At 33.0% G+C, this 26483-nt stretch overlaps 1 protein-coding gene across 1 annotated transcript in view; it reads left to right on the forward strand.

The window, feature by feature from the left end:
• LOC144348172 (short transient receptor potential channel 4-like) overlaps nt 1-26483 on the forward strand; it is a 38591-nt gene that overhangs the window by 3862 nt on the left and 8246 nt on the right. Inside the window, exon 3 of the mRNA XM_078007669.2 lies at nt 26037-26161. Within this exon, the coding sequence (XP_077863795.1) occupies nt 26037-26161 (125 nt within the window). The remainder of the gene's footprint in view (nt 1-26036; nt 26162-26483) is intronic.

Here is a 26483-nt window from a genome sequence, read left to right on the forward strand (position 1 = left end):
GTAGTGTTAGTGTCATATACATGTCACTATCTCGCACACGACGTGATAACATTAAACTCCGTTTGTCGACGAGAATGATCACAAAAATATAGATAACCCACACCGCGAAACGTCTTTCAAAATGAAATCCACCAAAGATGACAATCTGAACAGCTGAGTGTGTTAACGTTGTGGTTTATTCGACGATAAATGATATAAAGTAGATGAAAGCAATGAAACGTTAGGATTGTTGAGACTTACTTATTATAGACACTTGAAATACATTATACCTGTATACATTTACTTGACTCATAAATATCTCTACGTATCCTTGACTACACGCTTGATACTATAATTCTGAAATTCGAATTGATTCAGAACTAAACATTTCTTTATTTGCACATGGTCTTGTATATTGCTAGTTTTTCACTTGTATAAAATCCGCTAACCATTTACGGTTGATTCATTTCAAGACATGCGTTTTGCAGTTTTACTGTCATTTTTGAAACAGTAAAATACTGTTTACAGTGTTAATGACGATCGTGTTGATTTCATTCATTGTGTTATTGTCCCCAGTACATTTCGAACAATGATCCGATCGGTGATTAATATAGGCAGCCAATACACTGTAAAAGCGGCATGTAAGCGTTATTTAGTGCCCAAGATGACGACCGTGCTAGCCTGTGGCTATTCCAGTAACGCTGATTTACGATGCGTCAGTTTTCACGTATGAAAATTAACGAGTCAGTGAAGGAACACCATATTACAATTTAAGGATATATCTTTAGGAAATGAAATCTCGGTCGGCATAGGGAATGGTTAGCTTAAGAAAAAAAGTAATACACACATCTCCCAGAATGCAATGTTGATAAACAACGCTTAACTGTGTTTAACCATTCATTTGGCTATTGTCCATTTTCCCATTCTGGAAAGTAACAAGCAACAATCATGAATTGTTGATCGCTGTTTCTAGTAAGGCTAACGATTCATTGAGTAAAGGTGTGAGTAAGCACAAATGTAATCACAATTAAATTTTACTGTTCGTCTGGGGAGACCGTTTTATTTCTTGTTTTCATTATAAAAGCGCGTCGATTAGGGGGTGTATATCATTTAGTTAACAGTTAGATGATGCATGTTTTTTTTACCCACTAATACCCACCACCCGCGACGCAGATTAACCCCGTTTGCTTTACATTGTTATTACTGAATACACAGTCGGGTCGTATACAGCTCGGATCTGACATGAATTGTGCGACTTTACATACAGATTACATTGTTTCTCTTCACAGTTGACTACACTTGGCAAAATATAACATAGTTATTGATATTATCAAGCTACTTTCAGTACACATGTTTGAACAGAATATACGACAATAAACGTTGGCTTGAAATATGTGCTTAAAACTACCAGACTAAAACAATCATTTTTTTTCGAGGATATCTAAAAATGTGTGTGTGTGTTGTCAGAAAGTGTTACTGCGAACAGTCAGGGTTGTCTTATGGATGGATGAAGCTAGCAGTCGGTGACATGATAGACGATGTGTATTCAATAAGATGGCGATTTAAAAGTAATATTGCCCAACGCTTGACTTCTTCTAAGCAATAATTATATGCACTATAAAGTACGATTCAATGAATTTACACAAAATTATAAATTTTACTAATAATGTTGCAACAAGACTGCATTAAAATTAAAGGAAACAATGGCGGATCTCTGTATTCTTTACCATGGGAACTGTGCTTCCATGCTGTATTCCTAATGTTTTCTCTCAAAATGGCGGTCATTTTATATATATATATATTGAACAATATACTTTATTCACGAATGGCTGCTGAGATCTCGTTTAGAAAGAGTCACGTGATTTGTTTTGCCCATCTCCCATAAATAGTGTTTTGTTTTTGTTTTTTTGTTGTTTTCTCCTGCGTCCACTGTTCCAACTCCATGGCTATCGTGACCAGGAAAGCAACACTATTTGGGGTGGGCGGGCAGTGGGTTAGGGGGGATTGGCTGAATAACAAGTCGCGTTGTACCCTCGCTCCAAAGTAGATATTGGCAACCATTTTGACAGTCAGTGACATCCCGGGGCTAGTGCGAATCTTAAATTTCACTCACAAATGAAGATTACTGATACCCTATTTGTTTGCCAATTTCGAAATATATTGTTTAAAAATTGCATCCTTGGCCAATTCTAGACAAATCGCTTAACATTCCACTGTAAAGATAAGACGGCATTCTGTTATAGCATTTGCGTGAGAGACAACATATCGTAATTTAGTTTATCACTTGAAACCATCACTTATATAATCCCGTAGTTACAGATGATAATAATCACTTTAGCAGGAAGCTGGCTTGCATTTGATATTGACACATGATCCGTTGCATTAAGGATACGCTGAATGTTGTGAAACCATCTCATATTATTAGTATAAAGTTGCATAATATCATCGTCAATGCAGAATAACACATTCTTTTACCTATATGTACTTAATTGGCATCACTGTATGTAGCATCGTACATAAATGTCAAACAATAATATTTTGATTAATTGCAAATGATGACAGTGCGCAATTGTGCAGGAAGATGATTTTCCCAATAAAATGTTATAATGCGAACATTAGTCTAGTCGTATTTACCCGGCGACTATAGAAAAACAACAGACAGTGATCTGAGGAGTTAGTATGCCGAATGGTCGGTTGGCTGAATAAGTGATAAATTCGCGTTATAGTGAAACATAGCATTTTAGCAGTACGATCAGCTTTATGACGAAGGGTCAGACGTGTGAATTTAAAGTGTGGCAATGGTGCTAGAATTAGAAACATACATGCTGTTAATAATTTCTCATTAGGATCATACACGGTCTGGCAATGGCTTATGCTTCATTAGTCCACGGAGTAGATGTGTCTGTGTTACACAATATCTAGCTCGCTTCGTATGAGTGTAAGGTGGTAACGTTCCGTGACTGAGTTTATTATCGATGCTGTCAAATTGGCCTCCTGGGTAAAACAGTTCACCTATAGTTGCGACGCTCACTGCTGCTGTATAATGTTCATTTATGTGTAATCGAGATATTTCACTAAAACCTGGTGATATGACGGATGCCCGATGTTTTCACTGATTGCGTGGAAGGCGTACACATTCAATCGTACAGTCATAATTGACAACGTCTCAACACATGTGTTATAACAACCGATAGTATTACGTCGTCGGTGTTGTTGCTCAAGACGTGAAACAAATGCAGAATTGTATATATAGATGTGATACTACTACTACTAAGATTGTTTCAAGATCATTATTAAAATATTTGCATAGAAAAAGCCAAACATAACTACATGACGAATTTATACGAACAGTGTCGTTATTTTTCGTGTTTTTTTATATTTTAAAACGATACAAATTGTATGCCAACTCAATTCTAAGCAAACTAACAATGCTCCTGTCAAGACATTCGTCGACGCACTTTCTGGTGCGAATGACTTGGAGCAAATAACTATAATTATATTCGCATTTAGTTGAGACATGATTTACTGGGTTGGAGAGATTTGCAAAACAATTATCACCTATCACGCTATCACCTATTTTAATAAAATACCATTCTTTCAAACATATTTGTTTTATGACTGTGACTCACCTTTGAACGTGCTACGTGTGCACCCCTGCCCTGTTTACATGTACATGTTGTTATCCTACGGAATTGAAATCGTATTATCATATTTGGCTCAGTAATTGTGGACTTTATATTGGTTTGTATTCATGTCTGCATTAGAATGGACCAACCAAATATAATAATGTATCCTTATACAACATAGTGTACAATTATACATTCTATACATAATTTATGGGTCATGTAATCAATATGGTATCTTCTCTTGCACGATCAAACCTTACACGGATCTGTGTAGCTTACCTTTTGAATTATTAAATATAACAAATATGACACGACCGCGTTATTTGAGTAGCGAAACTATTTCATACACCACATATTATATCATATACAGTATACATCATAACATATACACTACATATTATATCATATACAGTATACAGCATGACATATACACTACATATTATATCATATACAGTATACATCATAACATATACACTACATATTATATCATATACAGTATACAGCATGACATATACACTACATATTATATCATATACAGTATACATCATAACATATACATTACATATTATATCATATACAGTATACAGCATGACATATACACTACATATTATATCATATACAGTATACATCATAACATATACACTACATATTATATCATATACAGTATACAGCATGACATATACACTACATATTATATCATATACAGTATACATCATAACATATACACTACATATTATATCATATACAGTATACATCATAACATATACACTACATATTATATCATATACAGTATACATCATAACATATACATTACATATTATATCATATGCAGTATGCATCATAACATATACACTACATATTATATCATATACAGTATACATCATAACATATACACTACATATTATATCATATACAGTATACATCATAGCATATACATTACATATTATATCATATACAGTATACATCATAACATATACACTACATATTATATCATATACAGTATACATCGTAACATATACACTACATATTATATCATATACAGTATACATCATAGCATATACACTACATATTATATCATATACAGTATACATCATAACATATACACTACATATTATATCATATACAGTATACATCATAGCATATACACTACATATTATATCATATACAGTATACATCATAACATATACACTACATATTATATCATATACAGTATACATCATAACATATACATTACATATTATATCATATGCAGTATGCATCATAACATATACACTACATATATCATATACAGTATACATCATAACATATACACTACATATTATATCATATACAGTATACATCATAACATATACACTACATATTATATCATATACAGTATACATCATAACATATACATTACATATTATATCATATGCAGTATGCATCATAACATATACACTACATATTATATCATATACAGTATACATCATAACATATACACTACATATTATATCATATACAGTATACATCATAACATATACACTACATATTATATCATATACAGTATACATCATAACATATACACTACATATTATATCATATGCAGTATGCATCATAACATATACATTACATATTATATCATATACAGTATACATCATAACATATACATTACATATTATATCATATACAGTATACATCATAACATATACACTACATATTATATTATATACAGTATACATCATAACATATACACTACATATTATATCATATACAGTATACATCATAGCATATACACTACATATTATATCATATACAGTATACATCATAACATATACATTACATATTATATCATATACAGTATACATCATAGCATATACACTACATATTATATCATATACAGTATACATCATAACATATACACTACATATTATATCATATACAGTATACATCATAACATATACACTACATATTATATCATATACAGTATACATCATAGCATATACACTACATATTATATCATATACAGTATACATCATAGCATATACACTACATATTATATCATATACTGTATACATCATAGCATATACACTACATATTATATCATATACAGTATACATCATAGCATATACACTACATATTATATCATATACAGTATACATCATAGCATATACACTACATATTATATCATATACAGTATACATCATAACATATACATTACATATTATATCATATACAGTATACATCATAGCATATACACTACATATTATATCATATACAGTATACATCATAGCATATACACTACATATTATATCATATACAGTATACATCATAGCATATACACTACATATTATATCATATACAGTATACATCATAGCATATACACTACATATTATATCATATACTGTATACATCATAACATATACACTACATATTATATTATATACAGTATACATCATAACATATACACTACATATTATATCATATACAGTATACATCATAACATATACACTACATATTATATCATATACAGTATACATCATAACATATACATTACATATTATATCATATACAGTATACATCATAGCATATACATTACATATTATATCATATACAGTATACATCATAGCATATACATTACATATTATATCATATACAGTATACATCATAACATATACACTACATATTATATCATATACAGTATACATCATAACATATACACTACATATTATATCATATACAGTATACATCATAGCATATACACTACATATTATATCATATACAGTATACATCATAGCATATACACTACATATTATATCATATACTGTATACATCATAGCATATACACTACATATTATATCATATACAGTATACATCATAGCATATACACTACATATTATATCATATACAGTATACATCATAGCATATACACTACATATTATATCATATACAGTATACATCATAACATATACATTACATATTATATCATATACAGTATACATCATAGCATATACACTACATATTATATCATATACAGTATACATCATAGCATATACACTACATATTATATCATATACAGTATACATCATAGCATATACACTACATATTATATCATATACAGTATACATCATAGCATATACACTACATATTATATCATATACTGTATACATCATAACATATACACTACATATTATATTATATACAGTATACATCATAACATATACACTACATATTATATCATATACAGTATACATCATAACATATACACTACATATTATATCATATACAGTATACATCATAACATATACATTACATATTATATCATATACAGTATACATCATAGCATATACATTACATATTATATCATATACAGTATACATCATAGCATATACATTACATATTATATCATATACAGTATACATCATAACATATACATTACATATTATATCATATACAGTATACATCATAGCATATACATTACATATTATATCATATACAGTATACATCATAACATATACATTACATATTATATCATATACAGTATACATCATAGCATATACATTACATATTATATCATATACAGTATACATCATAACATATACATTACATATTATATCATATACAGTATACATCATAGCATATACACTACATATTATATCATATACAGTATACATCATAGCATATACATTACATATTATATCATATGCAGTATACAGCATGACATATACACTACGTATTATATCATATACAGTATACATCATAACATATACACTACATATTATATCATATACAGTATACATCATAACATATACATTACATATTATATCATATACAGTATACATCATAGCATATACATTACATATTATATCATATACAGTATACATCATAGCATATACATTACATATTATATCATATACAGTATACATCATAACATATACATTACATATTATATCATATACAGTATACATCATAGCATATACATTACATATTATATCATATACAGTATACATCATAACATATACATTACATATTATATCATATACAGTATACATCATAGCACATACACTACATATTATATCATATACAGTATACATCATAGCATATACATTACATATTATATCATATACAGTATACATCATAACATATACACTACATATTATATCATATACAGTATACATCATAGCATATACACTACATATTATATCATATACAGTATACATCATAGCATATACATTACATATTATATCATATACAGTATACATCATAGCATATACACTACATATTATATCATATACAGTATACATCATAACATATACACTACATATTATATCATATACAGTATACATCATAACATATACATTACATATTATATCATATACAGTATACATCATAGCATATACACTACATATTATATCATATACAGTATACATCATAACATATACATTACATATTATATCATATACAGTATGCATCATAGCATATACACTACATATTATATCATATACAGTTTACGTCATATCATATACACTACATATTATATCATATGCAGTATGCATCATAACATATACACTACATATTATATCATATGCAGTATGCATCATAACATATACACTACATATTATATCATATGCAGTATACTTCGTAACATATACACTACATATTATATCATATACAGTATACAGCATAACATATACACTACATATTATATCATATACAGTAAACAGCATAACATATACACTACATATTATATCATATGCAGTATACATCATAACATATACACTACAATTTGTAACAGAATCCCTACATATCACCGAACACCTAAGCAGTCTGCTTTTGCAATCATTGTCTCACATCTCTCTTCAAACTGGTAGTGATTAGTGCAAAAGCTTCGTCCTGAAATATGACCATTTGTTGAAACACGCATATCCTAATCTATTTTTCCCATGAGATGAACGATACGAATAAAAAAAACGGATTAAGCATTTAGGCTCCGTCCTAATCTAAACCACATTAGCTCCCTCCTCCCAAAATAAGAAAACATGTCAAGCCTCTTTCAAAATTCAAATATCATGAGAGCACGACACATGTATACAATGCAGAACCTCGTAATCGGAACACGCACTTTCAAACTGCAACTCGTCTTTTTTGATCATTCTAAGGATAAGTTTTTCCTAAAACAATGCAAGGAAAATGAGATAGCTGCTTTAGTACAAAGATAAGTGAGTAGAGGTGTAAATCACAAATACAGATAATGACTTTCCATGATTATCTGCAATTCATGACAAGTAAACAGACAAATCTTAAATTTGCTTATTTGGTGGAATGGAAGCATTTCACATAAACGGATGTTCAGTTTTAGCGCTCAAATTTGAGAAGTTATAACCAGCCGTGACATACTCAAGGGTTGTGTTGATCGTGATTTATTTTGGGCTCACTAAATGTAGTATTTCTGGATTTAGTACCTTGGAGGCACACAAGAATAAACAACACACATCAAATAGCGTGAGGATCTAGTCATAGGAGTAACTCGATAGAATAAGTATGTACCACTTCATTCCTGTTATTAACTCAGAACCAAGCAGTAACCTTTGACTTTCAGATTTCTGCTGTATGATTAGCAAGAAAAGTACATATAGTAACCATAGCAACATAGTTGCTCTATTGGATCACATTAGTGCACTGAAAGAGAAACACTACGGACGACGTGTATCATGGAGTTCCATTAAGACAACTTTAAATGGAATCATCCGTATTCACATTATCCATACCCTTACCACCAATAATCTTGTTTTTAATGTGCACAACTCGCACTGTTCTTTGATTTCATTCATAGTGACTTAGACGGGGCCCCTAAGGGATTGGGCAATTCGATTTAATGTCGCCGTGTAATTGAGACGAGCGCAATTTCACCAATTGTAGAAGGCACATAGCCGGTCTACCCATTAATTGGGCAGAGCATAAAAAGGCAGCATTAAATGTTTACATTGATGGGGAATGCATTAGGAGAATCCCATATGATTCATGCGTAAAATACAATGGTCAAATGATTGCTTGTCAAAAAACTCAATTAGTACGTCAGAAAGCTTCTTGTATAACCCACAGATCTCCTTTTGCCGGGCTCCCATAGGACCTGTTTGGTCTCAACTTAGACATTGTGTATATAGTTCCTAGCACGATTGACTACTTGGAGTACTGTATTAAAGCTACTTAAACGACAATTGTTCTGAAAATTGAACTTTTTTAGCGAGAGTGGTTCCTGATTAGGTCTGAAGTCAAATTGACAGTATAATATATGTTTGATCGAGTGGGTCAGAAGCACACACAAGTATTTCAATATTTCAAGCAGACTCTTCAGCATTTTCGTGGTAGCAAATATGATATCGAACTGAATGTCAATAGATAATTGTTATCTGTATTGGCAAAAGAACACATCAGCACGTTAATTAAAAAAAAGGATAACAACATTTAATTTAATTTAAATTTGTATTTGATTATCATCCTCCTGTATGGACGTACTAAGGTCCCGACCGCAAACATACTACATATACATGAGTATTGTTACTAACGGTAATTCAAAATGAGAGGAAATTCCATACCATGATAAATGGCTGATAGTAATTTGACATTCAGGTTATTGAAATTGACAAATAAAGCGATCAACATACAATACGTATTACTTTGTATTATCTAATGTATGAAGTGATGCGTAGCTGGCAATAGAATGGATAATAATAATAATAATGGCATAGGTCAGCGGAATAATGGCCGCTATGACGGAGGATTCGGCGACATGAGCGGCCATATGCGGATATTCACTTTCCACTGCTATATTCGTTGCTAAGACGACATGATCGTGGGAAATTGCGTTGTGACAATTTATAACAACTTCTTTTCGTATTTCTAGCAATTATACACACACGCTTACGTCACAGGCATCAATACCAGGTGCTGTGACGTAATAGTCGCAGCATAATCGAAACATTGCATATTTATTTCTATATAACCATAAATAACTAGCAACTCAACAGTGTGGATGATTTGCGGCCTCTTATAATAGTATAACGTTGCCATATTTGGTAAACCAGCCACCTGTTCGAGATGTCGCAATGGAATTGAATGTAAAAGGGATTTATTACGCTTGTTACTGGAATACAATTTATTTTGTTAGCATGTACAGCAAAAAAATATTAATTTGTTTTTATAATAATTATTTAATACAGATATACTACATCATATATGTATGATATATACTATAACCCACAACTCACAATCATTAACAGAGCAACAATAAGCAAATTGCGCACACACACAATAAGCAAATGCTTGGGGCATTCGATTGTCATTTTTGTTGACGATCGTGGATGTATGTCGTAATCACCTCGATAATATTGTTTTCGTTTATTTAGAAACAAGTTGTTTTTAGGACAGAAAAAAATCTCTGTTTCTCGTTTCATGGAAATTTTAAAAGGAGGTTATTTTTTTGTTTTGTTTTTTTAATATTGCGCTGAAATAGGGAAAATCTGAGACAAGTGCGAGTACAAGCGCATAGTTTAAAATGATTCACGCGGAAACGAGAAACGGAGATATTTTTTTTTTTGGCCTTAGTGTTTGTTTTTTCAAATCAGTGATAGGATTGAAGACTGTGGTGATCTGAATATATATAAACGGTTGATTTAGATCACATTAGGCACTGTTGAGAGTAATATTATGCTTGGGACAAGTTTGCACCGCTTTTATTTTAAGCTACCGGAAACACACTTTATGCAATCGTATTGATGCATCATTTTACGGATAAATGTCCTATGTGTTTATTTGCTATTTTACGCCTATATCGGGAGTGAAGAACACTAATAATAATAATAATAAATGAATGAACCTATACAACATGTTGTACTGTGCTAGCTAACAACTATACCACAAGTTCAAAAGTTCACACCTGTATGTATACCATATAATGTGGTTGATACTAGTGAAAAATGTTGATTCCATGATACGTCTTTTTTGTCTGATTTGTTTTCGTGGTTTATCGGTATATTCTAAATTAATTTAAATAGATTTTAGTTGTTCGAAGTCACTTCAAATACACGCAGCTGCGATACTCACGCGTGATTTCCTGTCATGCGTCACAAGTTATTTTCTCAATTCATGGGCACAGCATCGTGAAAACAGGTCAACCGATGTTCGCATCAGTTTATCGGATTGGTTCAATGTAAGATGATATACGCTGGATGTTACTGAAACGATACTAATTGACTCAAAGTTCTGTATCATAAGCAATGAATTTGATTATCTAAATGATATTCTGTTGTAAGCGTTTCTGGGAGCGAAACTCACCTTGTGAACACTTTCCAGCTTTTAAAGTATACTTACATCATCCCAGGGGACATGCAGCTCATACTATCATGTGAATCGATGCAAATAATTATTGATTACCCTGCTACACCAGATAGTTGAAATGACTTGAAATATTTAAATCGCTGACTTGGTGAAGAATTAAAGAATGAGTAAATGTTCTTGTCATACGTTTATAACATATTACGATCCGACAATATATTTACATACTTTTATGGCATACTTGTGATATATTATCCAGTTCTAAATAACAATACTAATTATGGATTTTTTTCCAAAATCTGATTACGTGATTGTTGATGAAACTAAAGGCAACAGGCTTTTCGTCGGTCCACGCCGTCATGCTTTTTGCCGAACATCGGGGGCACTTAGATCAGCAGAAGAAAAAGTCATTTTCAAAATGAATATTTGATTATGATGTTTTACACATTATACAGCGCAATGTTGCCTGTGTTTCAATTAATGATGTATTTAATAATGACCTTGGCTGCAGTCACTATTCAAAGTTATTCTAATGTTTATCTAATGTTTATAAACGTAATGTTTATCTTGCAGTCAACTCAACACACATCATTGTTTTAAGAAAGTAAAATGTCGGATTCGGTTCGTGCATTCAACGGTGGAAACAATATTCCCAGTGTGTTAAAATTATGAATACTTTGAATGTAACGTCTATCAAAAAGCGACAAATATCGCGTCTTTATTATTTCTATTTTGACGTTCCGTTTCCCATTAATGAAATAATTGCTTTAAAGTAACTGAATATCAGCCCGAGGCGTTAAATGCTTTTGAATTATAATAAACATATTCACTTTCATTATTTGATCTTAATTATATTTTCCCCACTTATTATTGGTTATGTTCAGACATAGGCCCAGTGTTGTTAGCTAATTTGGTGAGTTTGGTTTGGTTAAAATCCCTCAAGAGGTGGTTAATGAGATGTCAAGTGTGCATTTCTTGTAAGCATACTCAACGAGTGTGATACCATCTTTCATAAAACAGACTAAATATGCACTAACTTTTATATTCCAAGTGACTATTGGTAAATAAATTCCCCGACTTACTCAGGCTGTATGTACGATACCAGTGATACCAGTGTTACATGTGAGTCCCGTAGATTGTCGGGAAAAGTACTAGTCATATTAGCGGTTTCATTTAGCGCATATATAACTGTGTCCCGATATTTTACATTTAAGCTTTTGGGAACCATACAATTTTAGAGAATACATATCATGTATCGAGGTAATCAACAATGCAGCGGTACGCCCAAACTACTTTAGCAACACGACTGTGAGAGAGAATGGAGTAGGATTGTAGCGGTTGGTACAAGAATAAATACTGGTTAATGGTTAATATTTGGCGACACGCTTGCTTGAAAAATTAATGACGATTTGCGATTCTTGTGAGTAAAATGTTTGAGTTCATAAAATCATAATCAAAGGGCTTGCACCCAGAGGGCAGACGTAATCAAAATATATTACGGCCGCATTACACCATGATTTGAACTAGACAATCATTGCATTGTCAGATTGTGAAATTGTTGAAAAAATACTTTATTTTGTTCCGCCCGCTTTAGAATCAAAATGAGTCAATCTTATAAACAACACAATACCTTTAGATATACAAAAAATACATATCAAAACTAAGAATGAAATTTCAAGTCTGCATTGACACTAACACCGATTCATATAAAATATGTCCAGAGGGCACAATTGAACAATCGTCTCTGTTTAAAGTGAATATTTAGTACCAATAAAAATCTTAGCACAGAGGCGCCCGTCAGTCTGCATTTATCACTCACTAAAATCCGGTAACCAAAATAGCAAGTAAAAAGATGGCTTCCGTCGTCGAACCAAACATAAATTAACACATCATGGGGACAGGAAGTGTGAAATTGCTTTTGAATTTGATCTTCGTGGTAGATTTAATTTGCAAATAGCATAGTGCCTGTGGAGAATACCTTTCAATCTTTTCCAACTTTTCTATAGAAGGCATATATACAGAAATATATGCGCCACGGTGTCTGACAACGGGACTACGTTTTAATTGTTTCTGTGGTTCACTCACCACAACTATTTCAATTTAATTGATTGTGTATTCTTTGTACCGTTATACACGTGGAATAGCTTAACCAAGAACGTTAAATGCATTTGTTTCATGATTATTTCAATTTACAGTGATGATCGCCATTTGGATGCAAGATACGTGCGTGAAATACGCAACAAAATATGAACAGGATTAAAATCAAAATACTCAATCCATGTTGAATTGTCAATTATATAAATTAATAACACTGCTGTAAATGAATGAATGGTTAATATATATTGTTACGAGAAATCATACAAAACACGCATCTAGAAATACTAATGCAAGTGATATTTGTCTGTGAATAAAATTAGTTAGAGGTTGTATGGGATTGACATTTTAGATGTTACGTGATTGTATTGTTCCCATCTTCATCTACAATTGATGTTACCGTTGTGTTGTTAATAAGTATATTGTTAATCAATGAATAGAAAACTACTCTCACCCAAAACAAGAAAATGAGTTTGCTTTGGGTGTATATTGTATATTATTGTGTATACCGGTCTTTTCAAATGTTAAAATCGAAAATATATTTTACTAATGTGGCGGCTATTTTTATACTCGTTCTGTATAATGACTATCAACAGTCGTTAAACATGCCTACCTGACACTTTGGTGGCCTACATCTAAGGTTACTATGCAACCGTAGGCACAGCTGATAAAATCATGTCGAATCCGGGTATCATAGCAAGTCGTTATAAACCCCTATATTCACCCGGCACATCTTTTTAGCTTTACATTTTTATTTCCTTCAATAAACCGATTTATGCACTAGTAACTTGTGATTGCCTCTCAACGAATGAACGAGCAGAGAGATGTTTTCATCACAAACTGTGCTCAAGTCCTTGACCGCAAATTATATTTATTCATGAGAACGTACTTCTCGAATCCTAAAACATTCTGAAGTCTTGTTGATCATTATATCTACATGAACCACATGCTACTTTCAAACACTTTGCTTTCAAATGCATACACATACGTCTATTGTATCTTTTGTGGGATGGTCGATCTCAGTCAAATTAACTAGAATTTAAATTAACATAAACTCTGTAGCAATTAGAGTCCGTAAAACGTTTAAAATGAAGTAAAACGGAAGTGAAAGAATACTTACTTGGTGGACAAATTACAGATCATTTGTCATGAAACATACAACAAACGCAAGCATTATAAAACACACTGCAAATACGGCATTTGTCACAAGGGCGCTTTATCAAGCATACTCCTACAGTACATTCAATCAATCACCAAAAACAGTATCGTTAACTATGAATCCTCTTAAGAAAGTATACGAAAAATCTGTTTGATAAAACAATAGGGTTATGTCATAATAATATTTGCTTTATAAAATAGAGCTAGTGCACACGCGCCCTACATTCACAAACATGTACAGATAATTTGAGACGTACGGGAATTAGCGTTTTCGACTTTTTATTGAGAACATACTGCTATTATAATGCTAAAACAATGTATTTATGATTAAACACATTCTTATTTGTCACTCAGTGTACAATTAAATGTATTTAAACGCGCTCATTAAATATTCTCTAATTGTTTCTAGAAAAAAACGTTTGTTGGTACCATTTCTAATTCGATAATTTGGAAATAGGCGCCGAACAATGGTACGCATACGTACATTGTTCTGAACACCTACACTTGGTTCTATAACGATATTATTTGATTCATGTCTAATCTCACGATGAACTCTTGTTAAATTATTTGATAAAAAAAGGTCAATGACTCAATTAACATTTATATCTTTATAAAAGCAAAAAGCAATCACACATTTAGTTTCTTCATGGTGATTGATTTCAAGGCTTGGCGCACAATATACAAATAAAAATACGCTGCGCAAATTACCTTGCACCTCTGAGAGTCAATGGGGAAAACATAATTACCAATTTCCTTCTCGTAAAAACGATTCCTACAACGTCGAAATTATAGCATTTGAATTTGTTGAAAACCTGTTAATGATCATTAACGCCACTTCATGAATTGCTGTCTCTGCCGGCGGCGGGGATTGCGGGGGGCAATCCTCTGAAGTTTATGGTTACGACCATCGCGAATTAACGAGATCTCTCTTGATAAACTGTTTCGGTTTTAACAGTCGCAGCCGTTCTAAAAAACTTAGCAACACTGAGCACTATATTACATATTTTTATCGTGTAATTACTGTAGACCAGAAGTAAAGAGAACAAATCATAATAGACGAATACAAATATAAAACTGTATACGTATACTTACAATGTATTATGCAAAATCATTGAATCAAGTGACCCATAATAATTGGCAGTACATAATACATAGTTTATATTATTATACATCTGTCTCCGTAAAGTTACAGCGAGCCGTAATTTTGCGGTATTGCACTGAGAATTTTCATCCTACCATATAAGGAAATGCGAATTCCAATTATGGGATGATTACGCATGTAAGCTTCCTCTAATAATAAAAACAAACATGGCTGCCACCAGGGTTTGACCGGACGCCATACAAAGATGTATACTAATAAGGTTATTACGAGGATACCTCAAAGTATTCACTCAGACAGTACACCGTTGCACCGACCTCCGCAACCGCATATTATTTCCTACCATATTAGGAAATGCGAATTCCAATTATGAAATGATTACGCACGTAAGCGTCTTCTAATAATAAAAACAAACATGTCTGCCACCAGGGTTTGACCAGATTATTATTCTGTCGATTTTCATGTTGAAGTCGGATATTATAAATAAATAAATAAATAAATAAATAAATAAATAAATAAATAAATAAATAAATAAATAAATAAATGAATAAATAAATAAATAAATAAATAAATAAATAAATAAATAAATAAATAAATAAATAAATAAATAAATAAGAATACTGTTGGCAAAGACGCAGCTTGCTAGGTAATAAATTATTCAAATCTGTGACGCACTGCAATGCACACTGCAATGCTTATACTAGAACGCTTAGTGTAAATCGTTTGTTAGTTATATTCTTCACCAATGACGTAATGTGTGTATATATCTCTCAGTTAGTTATAGCTACGAACGCTGTCATACCATACTAACATTAGTATTATTGATGATACCCACGTAAAACCCTACTTGCCGGCGCGCTGAGTGTCACCCACTGATTGATCAGCATGTCTATCCGTAGCCTTAAGTGTCCTCTTTCATTTGTACGCAATATGAGAGAGGGCATCTGCGTCCTAATCTGCTGTTAATCGGTATAGAAATGGTAAATGATACCACGCCGTGTTACGATATGCCTATTAACGTATATTTCATACATATCATCCATATAAATATGCCAGGTATTCACCTCCAAGACATTTTAAATTGACTTCAACTCACTAGGAAGACAGTATTTTTCGCCAGCTAAATATACGAAATGTAAGAAGATCACGTTCTGTATGTTTATTTGTTTGAAAGTTCGTAATACAGGTTGTCCCTGCTAACAAAAGTAAATAGATAAATTATATATAGAAGTGTATCATTGTTACACTGATACAATTAATGTATTTTCATAAATAGATATACGTAACATCCTGGTTAATATTTGGCAATCGTGGTGAATGTTAGTTACCAATCGTAGTTCTAGGTTAATTAATTTATGAATGCAGACTGAAATCGTGATATGTCCTATCGTCATCGCATCTTTGCAGGTGTGATTTATACGCTGATCTTAATACGCTGTTTTTAGTCGGCAAATGCACCTGTTTCATTCTTCTTATCCTTCGCACAGGTTAAAATCTATTTTTATTCGTCTAATCGAATCTCAAGATTTTCGTCATAGATTTCTATCACTACATATTTACACAACAATAACGTGTTTGCGTCATGAATTACGCACGCTGTGATACCCGCCGCTGCCGCAAATCTCGGTGGTTGAAGGTGAAATTACACGACCGACTGTAGTCGGCCGAATATAATCGCTTATGTAGTAACTGTATGCCGGCGTTCAGTCAATCGACGTTGCCGGTGGGAATGAAACATATTTCATTTTTCGCGGTCAGTCAACTCTTTAAACCTGTTGGCCAACTACAGTTGGTCGTGTAAATACACTTTTACACATCCTATCACTTGCTCGTGTCAAGATTGTCTTGCGGATGTCTTACGCGTTAGAAACATGTCTGATTAATAAAACACGTCATCGCCGGTATTAGCCGTGATACCATTTAATCATTCTTTACTTTATGCTCGACTTTTAGCCAGTACGTACGCCAACCCCTCCCGATGTCCGAATTGTAACATCAAAAATACTCGAAATGGCGTGTTAATAGCCACAATGCGCCAATAAGTCAGACTGTTTCAATGAATACGGTTATGGCTATTTTTTTCTTTTTAGTCTTCTACATTTACAGTAGTGATTCCATCAGTCTGTCAGCGTGTCTGTCTGTCTGTCTGTCTGTCTGTATGTATGTATTCTACTGCTTTAGTGTACGAAACAGCATGAATGCACAGACTATAAGAACTGATTTAGTTCTCGGCACGTAATTTCGATTCGAACGACATATTATTATGCAAGTCAACCGAGAAGTCATCGCTTAGAATGTCAATTTATACTCATACTTAGTTAAGTGCTAAGAAACCTGTATTGAATTTTCGTAAAGACAAATTAATGCAACTCACTATAATGGGTGAGCGACATTATTGGGGAGTAACGCGTGTAATCGTGCACTGTTGTTAGGTAATTCACGTTATTCTAAGAACACATACTTGATGCCTGTCTATTTGTCTTATTATATCCGGTTCTTTCAAAGCCACCTGACTGAATCTCGCTAGTTTCTACGACCATTAATCCCGTTTATATGTGAGTTATTCAAGGCTTAATAACAAAGAGTAGCTTATGCATTGAATGCGGTTAATAGTATGAAAATAAAATGTAATAATTCACTTGTACAATGTGGTCACGAAAATCAAATTTAGGCGATGTGGTTACACAAGTTTATCGTTTGTTTACAGTATAATGGTGTGCATACAATGCTCTGTCCATATATAAACACTCTTGTTTCATTTCGGTGAAGCAATATAAGAAACCGTACATTTAAAACAATATTGCATTATACTGTATTTAGTATTATTCCGAAATAGCAATGTTAGTGTCCTTAGACAAAAATATGGCGTCACTTTGTTTATGCCCAGAAGAAGGTAAGTTATTTTTAAATCATAAAAATCGTAGGATTATCATGCTGAACCACATAGAAATGGAGGGACATTGTTTATATATGTTGCCATTTTTTTTCCATTAATTAAATAATATGTTTAACTGAGCAATCGCCTCAACATAGGAGCTCATCGGCTCATAGTTGTTAACTACATGGAAAGTGAAAAAAAGAAATGTATATAAGATGTATATAATAGATATCACGCGCCAAAGATTCACAGATTGTCAAAGAATAGTTGATCAGGGGGGAAATGTGTGAAGTTCGTTACAAAACTGAGCAAACTAAGAGAAAATTGAATTCGTATCCAGTTTCATTAAAATCACAAATTTGTTAATGTTTGAGCAATTCTGTAAATCTCTAATTTCCCTGGTATAGATGATATTGCTTTGATTACGTAATACCCACGACTACAGTCAGACTTAACTTTAATCACTGTGCTGTATTATATTCTTTACTTCACTGTTTTAGCATTTTTATAAAACCGTTTTTCTACCCCCTGAATCTAATTATACATTTTGGAAACTTTGCTTCTTTGATGCATGACTTTAATTTCCGATTGACATACAGAGCATGCATTATACAAGAAACCGCTCTAGTGCATAACGGAACACTATATGAATCTTTGCTGGCACGATAGACAAACGGGATTTGTATTTCATAATCTGAGAAATTGGTATGAAAACCTAACACGCGATTCACCATACGTTTGTTTGTCTAAATCAAGCCAGGTATAAACGGTTTATTATCATATACTCAACGCATTGTTCGTATCTATCGAACTCACATAGCGTCTTCCTATATATTCCATTGCTGTAATCAGTGATTGATAGAGCGAGGCGTGGAAAAAGACAGCGACAGACAAACAAGGTATGCGTGGTTGATATGGTTGTGTTAGTGCATAGTGAATTTCTTCTTATAGAGTGAATACCGTTGGTTATCAGCAGAAAATCCCTGTCAGTTGGGAGAGGTCTGCTGGCCACATTCTAAAAGTCACATAGATTTTATTGAAATTTCAACTAACTGTAATATTGACTACCCAATGTGAGTGTATTACTTTTTGAACCAAAATAGTATAATTGTAATAGTATATCATTGTTGCGCATCTGTGTCATTGTTTTAATAAATAATAATGTGTAATAGTTGAGATTTGCATTACATATTTGTGTCTCCCTTAATGTATATATTATACATTGAAGCGTTTATTAAATATCAATTACAACGAATTTAAAAATCAACAACAGATGGAAATAAGGCCTTGGCAAACTAGGGAGGGGGCATTTTCTGCAGACTAAACTTTATGTAAATATTACGTCTGATAGTAATGATATGTGAGATGACACATTGGTATTCCCAAACATTGCCAAAAATGTAAAAAGTGACTGGTGTGATTCAAAATTTTCATCTAATTGATTTTCAACTTCTCAAAAAGACAGATTTTTTAGGCAATATGACGTGGTGTTTTGATACATTGACTTCGTGTTCACCATAAATGTGCTTTGTACTTTCAATTGCAAACCATTTGTGGACATCTAGCTAACATGCGATATCCTCTGTTCAAATTTACTCTGCATTTACTTTACATTCCAGGTTTGGTTGGTTGTGTGTTCGTTGAGATTTCTAAAATATATATATATATATATTACTACTTTATTCAAACGCTATCATTAATTGTGTATTTTGTTAACTTCGAATCAGTACACACTAGAATGCCTTGTAATTCAATTATTCTAAGGCTCTCTATTTTGTAGAAGTGTTAAGAACAATTCAATGATGATTTCGTCATCAATGACGTATGTATTGAGCCGATAAATTTAACGAAGACTGTGTTTACTAATCAACCCTAATATTCTCGAGGCAATTCGAACGTGTCGTTTCCCGTGATGCAAGTATTCCTTGAGAGAAACCGGGGATGGTCTGCATATTGAAATAAACGAGTGTAGTCATATACATTACTGTGATAAAAACGAAATCACTAAAACTCTTAGGTTTCTATGTTAGTATCTCTACCGTTTAAGATACACAGTTTATACTATTTTGAAATGCCGTGAATTGTGTTTGGTAGTTTTTCATCATTCAATAAGCAATGCAATATTGGGTGACCCCTGTTGTGGGATTTTCGTCGAGAATGCTAGTTAGCAAATATTATAGCGCATGCGCGCACCAAATGACAAAACAGATGGAGGTGAAAACTATATATATTGAAGTTGAAAAGTGCTTAATATCTTGTGTGTTTTATTCATTAACATCCTTTTTGATTCCCCACTTGCATTCGAAGTGAATGAGAATTATTATACACTCCCTACGATCCATTATAGGAGTCTTGTTTCAGATCCTCGTAATTTCCGTTTTTTCCGGTTAGGCCGAGGTAGATTGATGTGTGGAACGTTTCTCATTAAAGGTATCAACTCGTGTAATAACGTGAATCCATCAACTTACCGCATGATCCGAACGACGCACTGATTGTCGGTTACAACAAACACAACAGTCCGGGGAAAATGTACACGTTCGGAGCAAATGTGCAATGCATCATGGGTAGTGATCTAGAACTCCATCACGAGCGACACGAATTTTGCAAATCACGGTCAACCTGTTTTCTTATCATTTTAAAGGAGAGCATAAAATATGGAGACCATACTTTATAAAACATAAATAACTTATAATTTCTGTTTTGCATCGATGTTCTTTACAAACACAAACAAAAAGCAGTCGTTGTGGAGAATAGTGTGTTTGTTCTGACAGAAACATACGAACCATGACGTCCTTCTAGACAGTCGACGATGAATAGAGAAATACCCGTTTTTAGTAATATCTACTGTATTATCAATCTTCATTGCATCCATATGTGATCTACCGTAGGTCAGACCGTATTAGTCACAAAATACTGAATTACTCTGCAGTTCTGCTTTGTCGAAAAGTCACGTCTTGCAATGTACTCAATCAACACTAACGTTCCCCAGCATCGTAATATACCTTTATCGCAAAAATATAAATAAACATAAATATAAACAAACCATGACATAACTACTTCGAGAATACTGACACAAACGATAGACAGATTAGAGAATAATTTAGCTTAATGAAATAACTTTTAAAATCCATGCAGTTAACGAATAAAGCATAAGAATGGGGACAATTAATCATACATTTGCATAATTAACCATGCGAGCAATAGAACTGTCATTACACAGGAATTACAGGATCACGTTATATTGTATCACATTGCTAAGTAAAAAACGTTAAGAAAAAAATACGCGTTGCATGCAATATTAAGCTCGAGCAGTCAAATTTCAACATTTGTTCGACGTATCGCGACGCTTTTATGCGCTACAGTGATGAAATAATCAAAGGTTACTACACGACAATCCCTCGTGATGTATGAACAAGTGATCTAGGTAATGTGTTGTGTCACACAAGACATATGTCGAAATACAAATAGTATAGGTAAATTGGTGCCAAATCATCTACTGCTGATTTGGCTGCAACGTTTCGAGATTCGTTCGCTGAATTCGTAGTCTGGGTGACACACTAACACTCGGGGTCTTTTGTGCTGCAGGCGCCACACCGAGACGTGCGGTCTTTATGTAATGTGGACGACATACGGACACTCGTGGTTTTATGTGTTGGTGACGAAACATGCTTACTTATCCACAAGTTCGTTAAAAAAATGTAAAGATCGACAATTGCCAGTCAGTCAGTCAGTCAGTCAGTCAGTCAGTCAGTCAGTAAACATATAGTTGCTGGAGTATCCGTTTCAATGTGAATTGCTAATCATTCTATAATTAGACATAAATGTTTTTTAAAGTTATAGTTAAACAAGATATTTTTTTGAAGGTCTACCATTCGAATTATTTTTATTAACTCGGAATAGCTAGGTTAGTCAGACAACCTAGAAATAAAAATTTGCCGACTTATTGACATTACTAGTATGTATATGCATATACAGAGGATTAAGTAACGTTGAAATACATATCTAACACCATAGGGGTCACATTGCTGTCCACCTACTTATTGAAGAAGTTACATTTCAATTCAGCCTTCCATATGTGAAGTATTGATCGAAAACACAGTTTTATTCAGGGTTTAAAAGATTAAGAGATTGTCACATTTTTCGAGCTGAAATATTCTCCCCAATTCTTTTCAAGGTTTTGTTATTTAAATTTTAAAACGTGATGCCTTGCCTGGCGATTGTGATATTTGTGGATTTAAGCGACTGCCAGCTGTTCGCGGCATTATCTGTGCAGTCCCATCATTTCATCGAAACACAATATGGTAACTTATAACTTATATTATTTCCCACCACCAAGTAGCAAATTTTTTAGTCATGTTATGTACTAGTATTTTCAAGATACTGACATTGTAATGACTACGTATATATTTCTAGACGATACAACATTGCTAGTCATGCATGGATGTGTGGATCACATACTTCACCTTAGCAGGTATAAAGAGTTATACAATATACTTAAATCGGCTTTATACAACAATGTTGTGGATTCATAATCAGGTCACGAATGGTGAATTTGTGTGTCTTATTTCATCAGAGGTGAAGAGGTCAGCTTGCTGTTGCTCGTTGGCATTCAATTTATATTCGATTATGAATACTACCGTTACTTTTAATCTGTATTAAACTAAATGACTGTTAAATATGTGAGCACTGAACTAGAAATTTGACTTGATAAAGGATTGACTTGCTGCTAAGTAAATACTAAGAAATGTGACGTCACACTCAAAACATCAATTATTCCGCGACGACCGCGCATATCATGCTTCTGGAAACCGCCCCATCGCCGGATATTCTCTCCAGCAGAAATCTTCAAATTTGCACGCGTCTCTGTTTTCAATTAATTTAGTACGGGATAACGTGTATATTGTAGGTGCCCTTTAAAACATATCCGCTATACAGGATTTGCATACAACAATGTACACATATCAATCACAAATAAATCCTTTGTTAGAGATAAAATAATCTTGTCTCAGGACAGGTTTATCTTTCGAGGGAGCGATGAAATGAGTAAATGAAATAGATCAAGTTTGATTTACAACAAAGTGATAAACTGATAATGAACGTGAGAGTATCAATAACGTGACAGATAAAACAAATCACGAATTTCTACTCGATTCTTCATTGCCGATAGTATAACATATACATTGTAATACCAAATGGTAACGAGTATGGTATTATATATATTTGATTACATGGTTACCTCAATGAGGGAGTCTAATGGATAGATAGTCTTTCCATGTATACCAGTTTGGTCCGTTCCAAATGGAGTCTAGTGGTTTGTGCAGTAGTTAGAATATCACTTTATAGTGAAGAACGTTCGTGTTCGATTCCCTCACGATTCGACTTGCAATTTTTTATTTTGACATTTATATATACAATATGTATGATATGTAAGCTATGACGTTCTGATCATAATTATATTTGCCTTATATTCTTCGTGTTGTTTGTGATGTCAGAGACCTGAATTGCCCATGTATATCTAGTATCTGTAAGTGTTCATTCACTACACGCTATTTCAAGCTTTCTATTTTGAGACAGTGCGTTGTAGTGTACTGGAAAGCGCGTCTGTTCTGCTCGCGTACGTGCCTGTAAATTCTGATTCAAGGCTTACATAACATGACAACGTACATAATATGAGGTTATTACGAGGATACTTCAAAGTATGCACGAAGGAAGTACAGTATCGACGGCGTACTGCCTGAGTGCATACTTTGAGGTATCCTCGTAATAACCTTATTATTATACATCTTTGTCTTGTTAGGATACATCATGGGGAATGCCGAAATTCAAAAAGTTTAGAACAGAATCAGCGAACTTCTTCGTTAGGAGTCCGGTCAAACCCTGGTGGCAGCCATGTTTGTTTTTATTATCAAAGGACGCTTACGCTTATGAAAATACCCCGTAAAATACCGCACAATTACGGCACGCAGTAACTTATGGCATTACGGTGACAGATGTATAATCATATTATTTATTTTCAATTAATAATTATTAAATATTTATTAAAAATATCAAATTTCCGTCTTTAATTACTATGAGATTATGATTATCTACAAATGAGGTCGCCCCATATTTTAGTATATTCGTGTGAAAATTGAGAAATTCCGTTTTTGCACATATTAAAAACATGTTGGTATTAGTAAATGAACTATTCCACCTGTCCAGTAGAATTAATATACATCACATGTGTATTATGCAGATGTTGGTGTTATTAGGTGGGTTCTGTGTTATTTTTATATAACTAATTCAGATACGTAGCTTTACGTGGGATGTCTGGGTAATTTCCTCTCATGTGTAATCTGTCAGGCTATGAATCAATATTGATGAGGTTCTTATGTTTGTAGCTGCAGTCATCACAATATTTTAACTTCAAAATCTGCGTTACTGAAGCTGTTGTGTCAGGAGGTTGTCAAATAACGTCGTCTTTCAGTCATACCCAATAAGTTCAGTTAAAAATACATTAATCACAGCACTGAAGTGAAAGTGAAAGTGGAACAACTGTTAAAAAGTCAAGAATTAATATATCAAGACAAGAAAACGTTAAGAATCAATGTATAAATTCGATACAATGGATATATTGCATATATTTCTATTTAAACCTCAGCCTACCCAGAACCCGTCGCCTAATATTTCGATTCAGTGCTGGCTTAGCTTTATTGTAAATGACACTGTACATTTTGCAATCCTACATAAAATGTCAAATGTTCGGGTAACTTAAAAAACATGCAATCGGCTGCAGCTGATAACTCAACTTATAATTCAATCAGTGGGATTTAACAAGGAAACCATTACTGGATGCAGCATATTTATCGAAATATACACAACTCATCTTTCTTTGTGTAATTCTTATTTTTAGAAATCATCAAGCTCCTCATTGATTATGGAGTAGAGCTAGGGGACTCGTTGCTACGGGCTGTCGATGTACAACTAACTCCGGCGGTGTCGATGATATGTGGCTACATAAAGAAGAAGAATACACCGGTGAGAATCATTAAATATATTGTTGGCGTTAACACTGTCCACATATGTCGTTTTAGGGAATATCATTTGAATATTCCAACTTTCTTATATTAACTACCTAAATGGGTCATTATTTTGATCAATTTGTTGTGATATTCTCACATTAAAATTATACTGAATTGGCATTATCATAATTGTACGTGCAAATATTTGGACATTAGACATAGAATTAGATTAAAGGTACAGCAACTAAATATAACATATTATTATTAGAACGGTCCATCCAGCGAATATGTCTACAAAAAACATATTTTTAACATTACACGGTCCTAACTCTTCTTAT

This window comes from Saccoglossus kowalevskii, chromosome 18 (genome assembly GCF_978046115.1).
Source record: "Saccoglossus kowalevskii chromosome 18, keSacKowa6.1, whole genome shotgun sequence".
Classification (NCBI taxonomy): domain Eukaryota; kingdom Metazoa; phylum Hemichordata; class Enteropneusta; family Harrimaniidae; genus Saccoglossus; species Saccoglossus kowalevskii.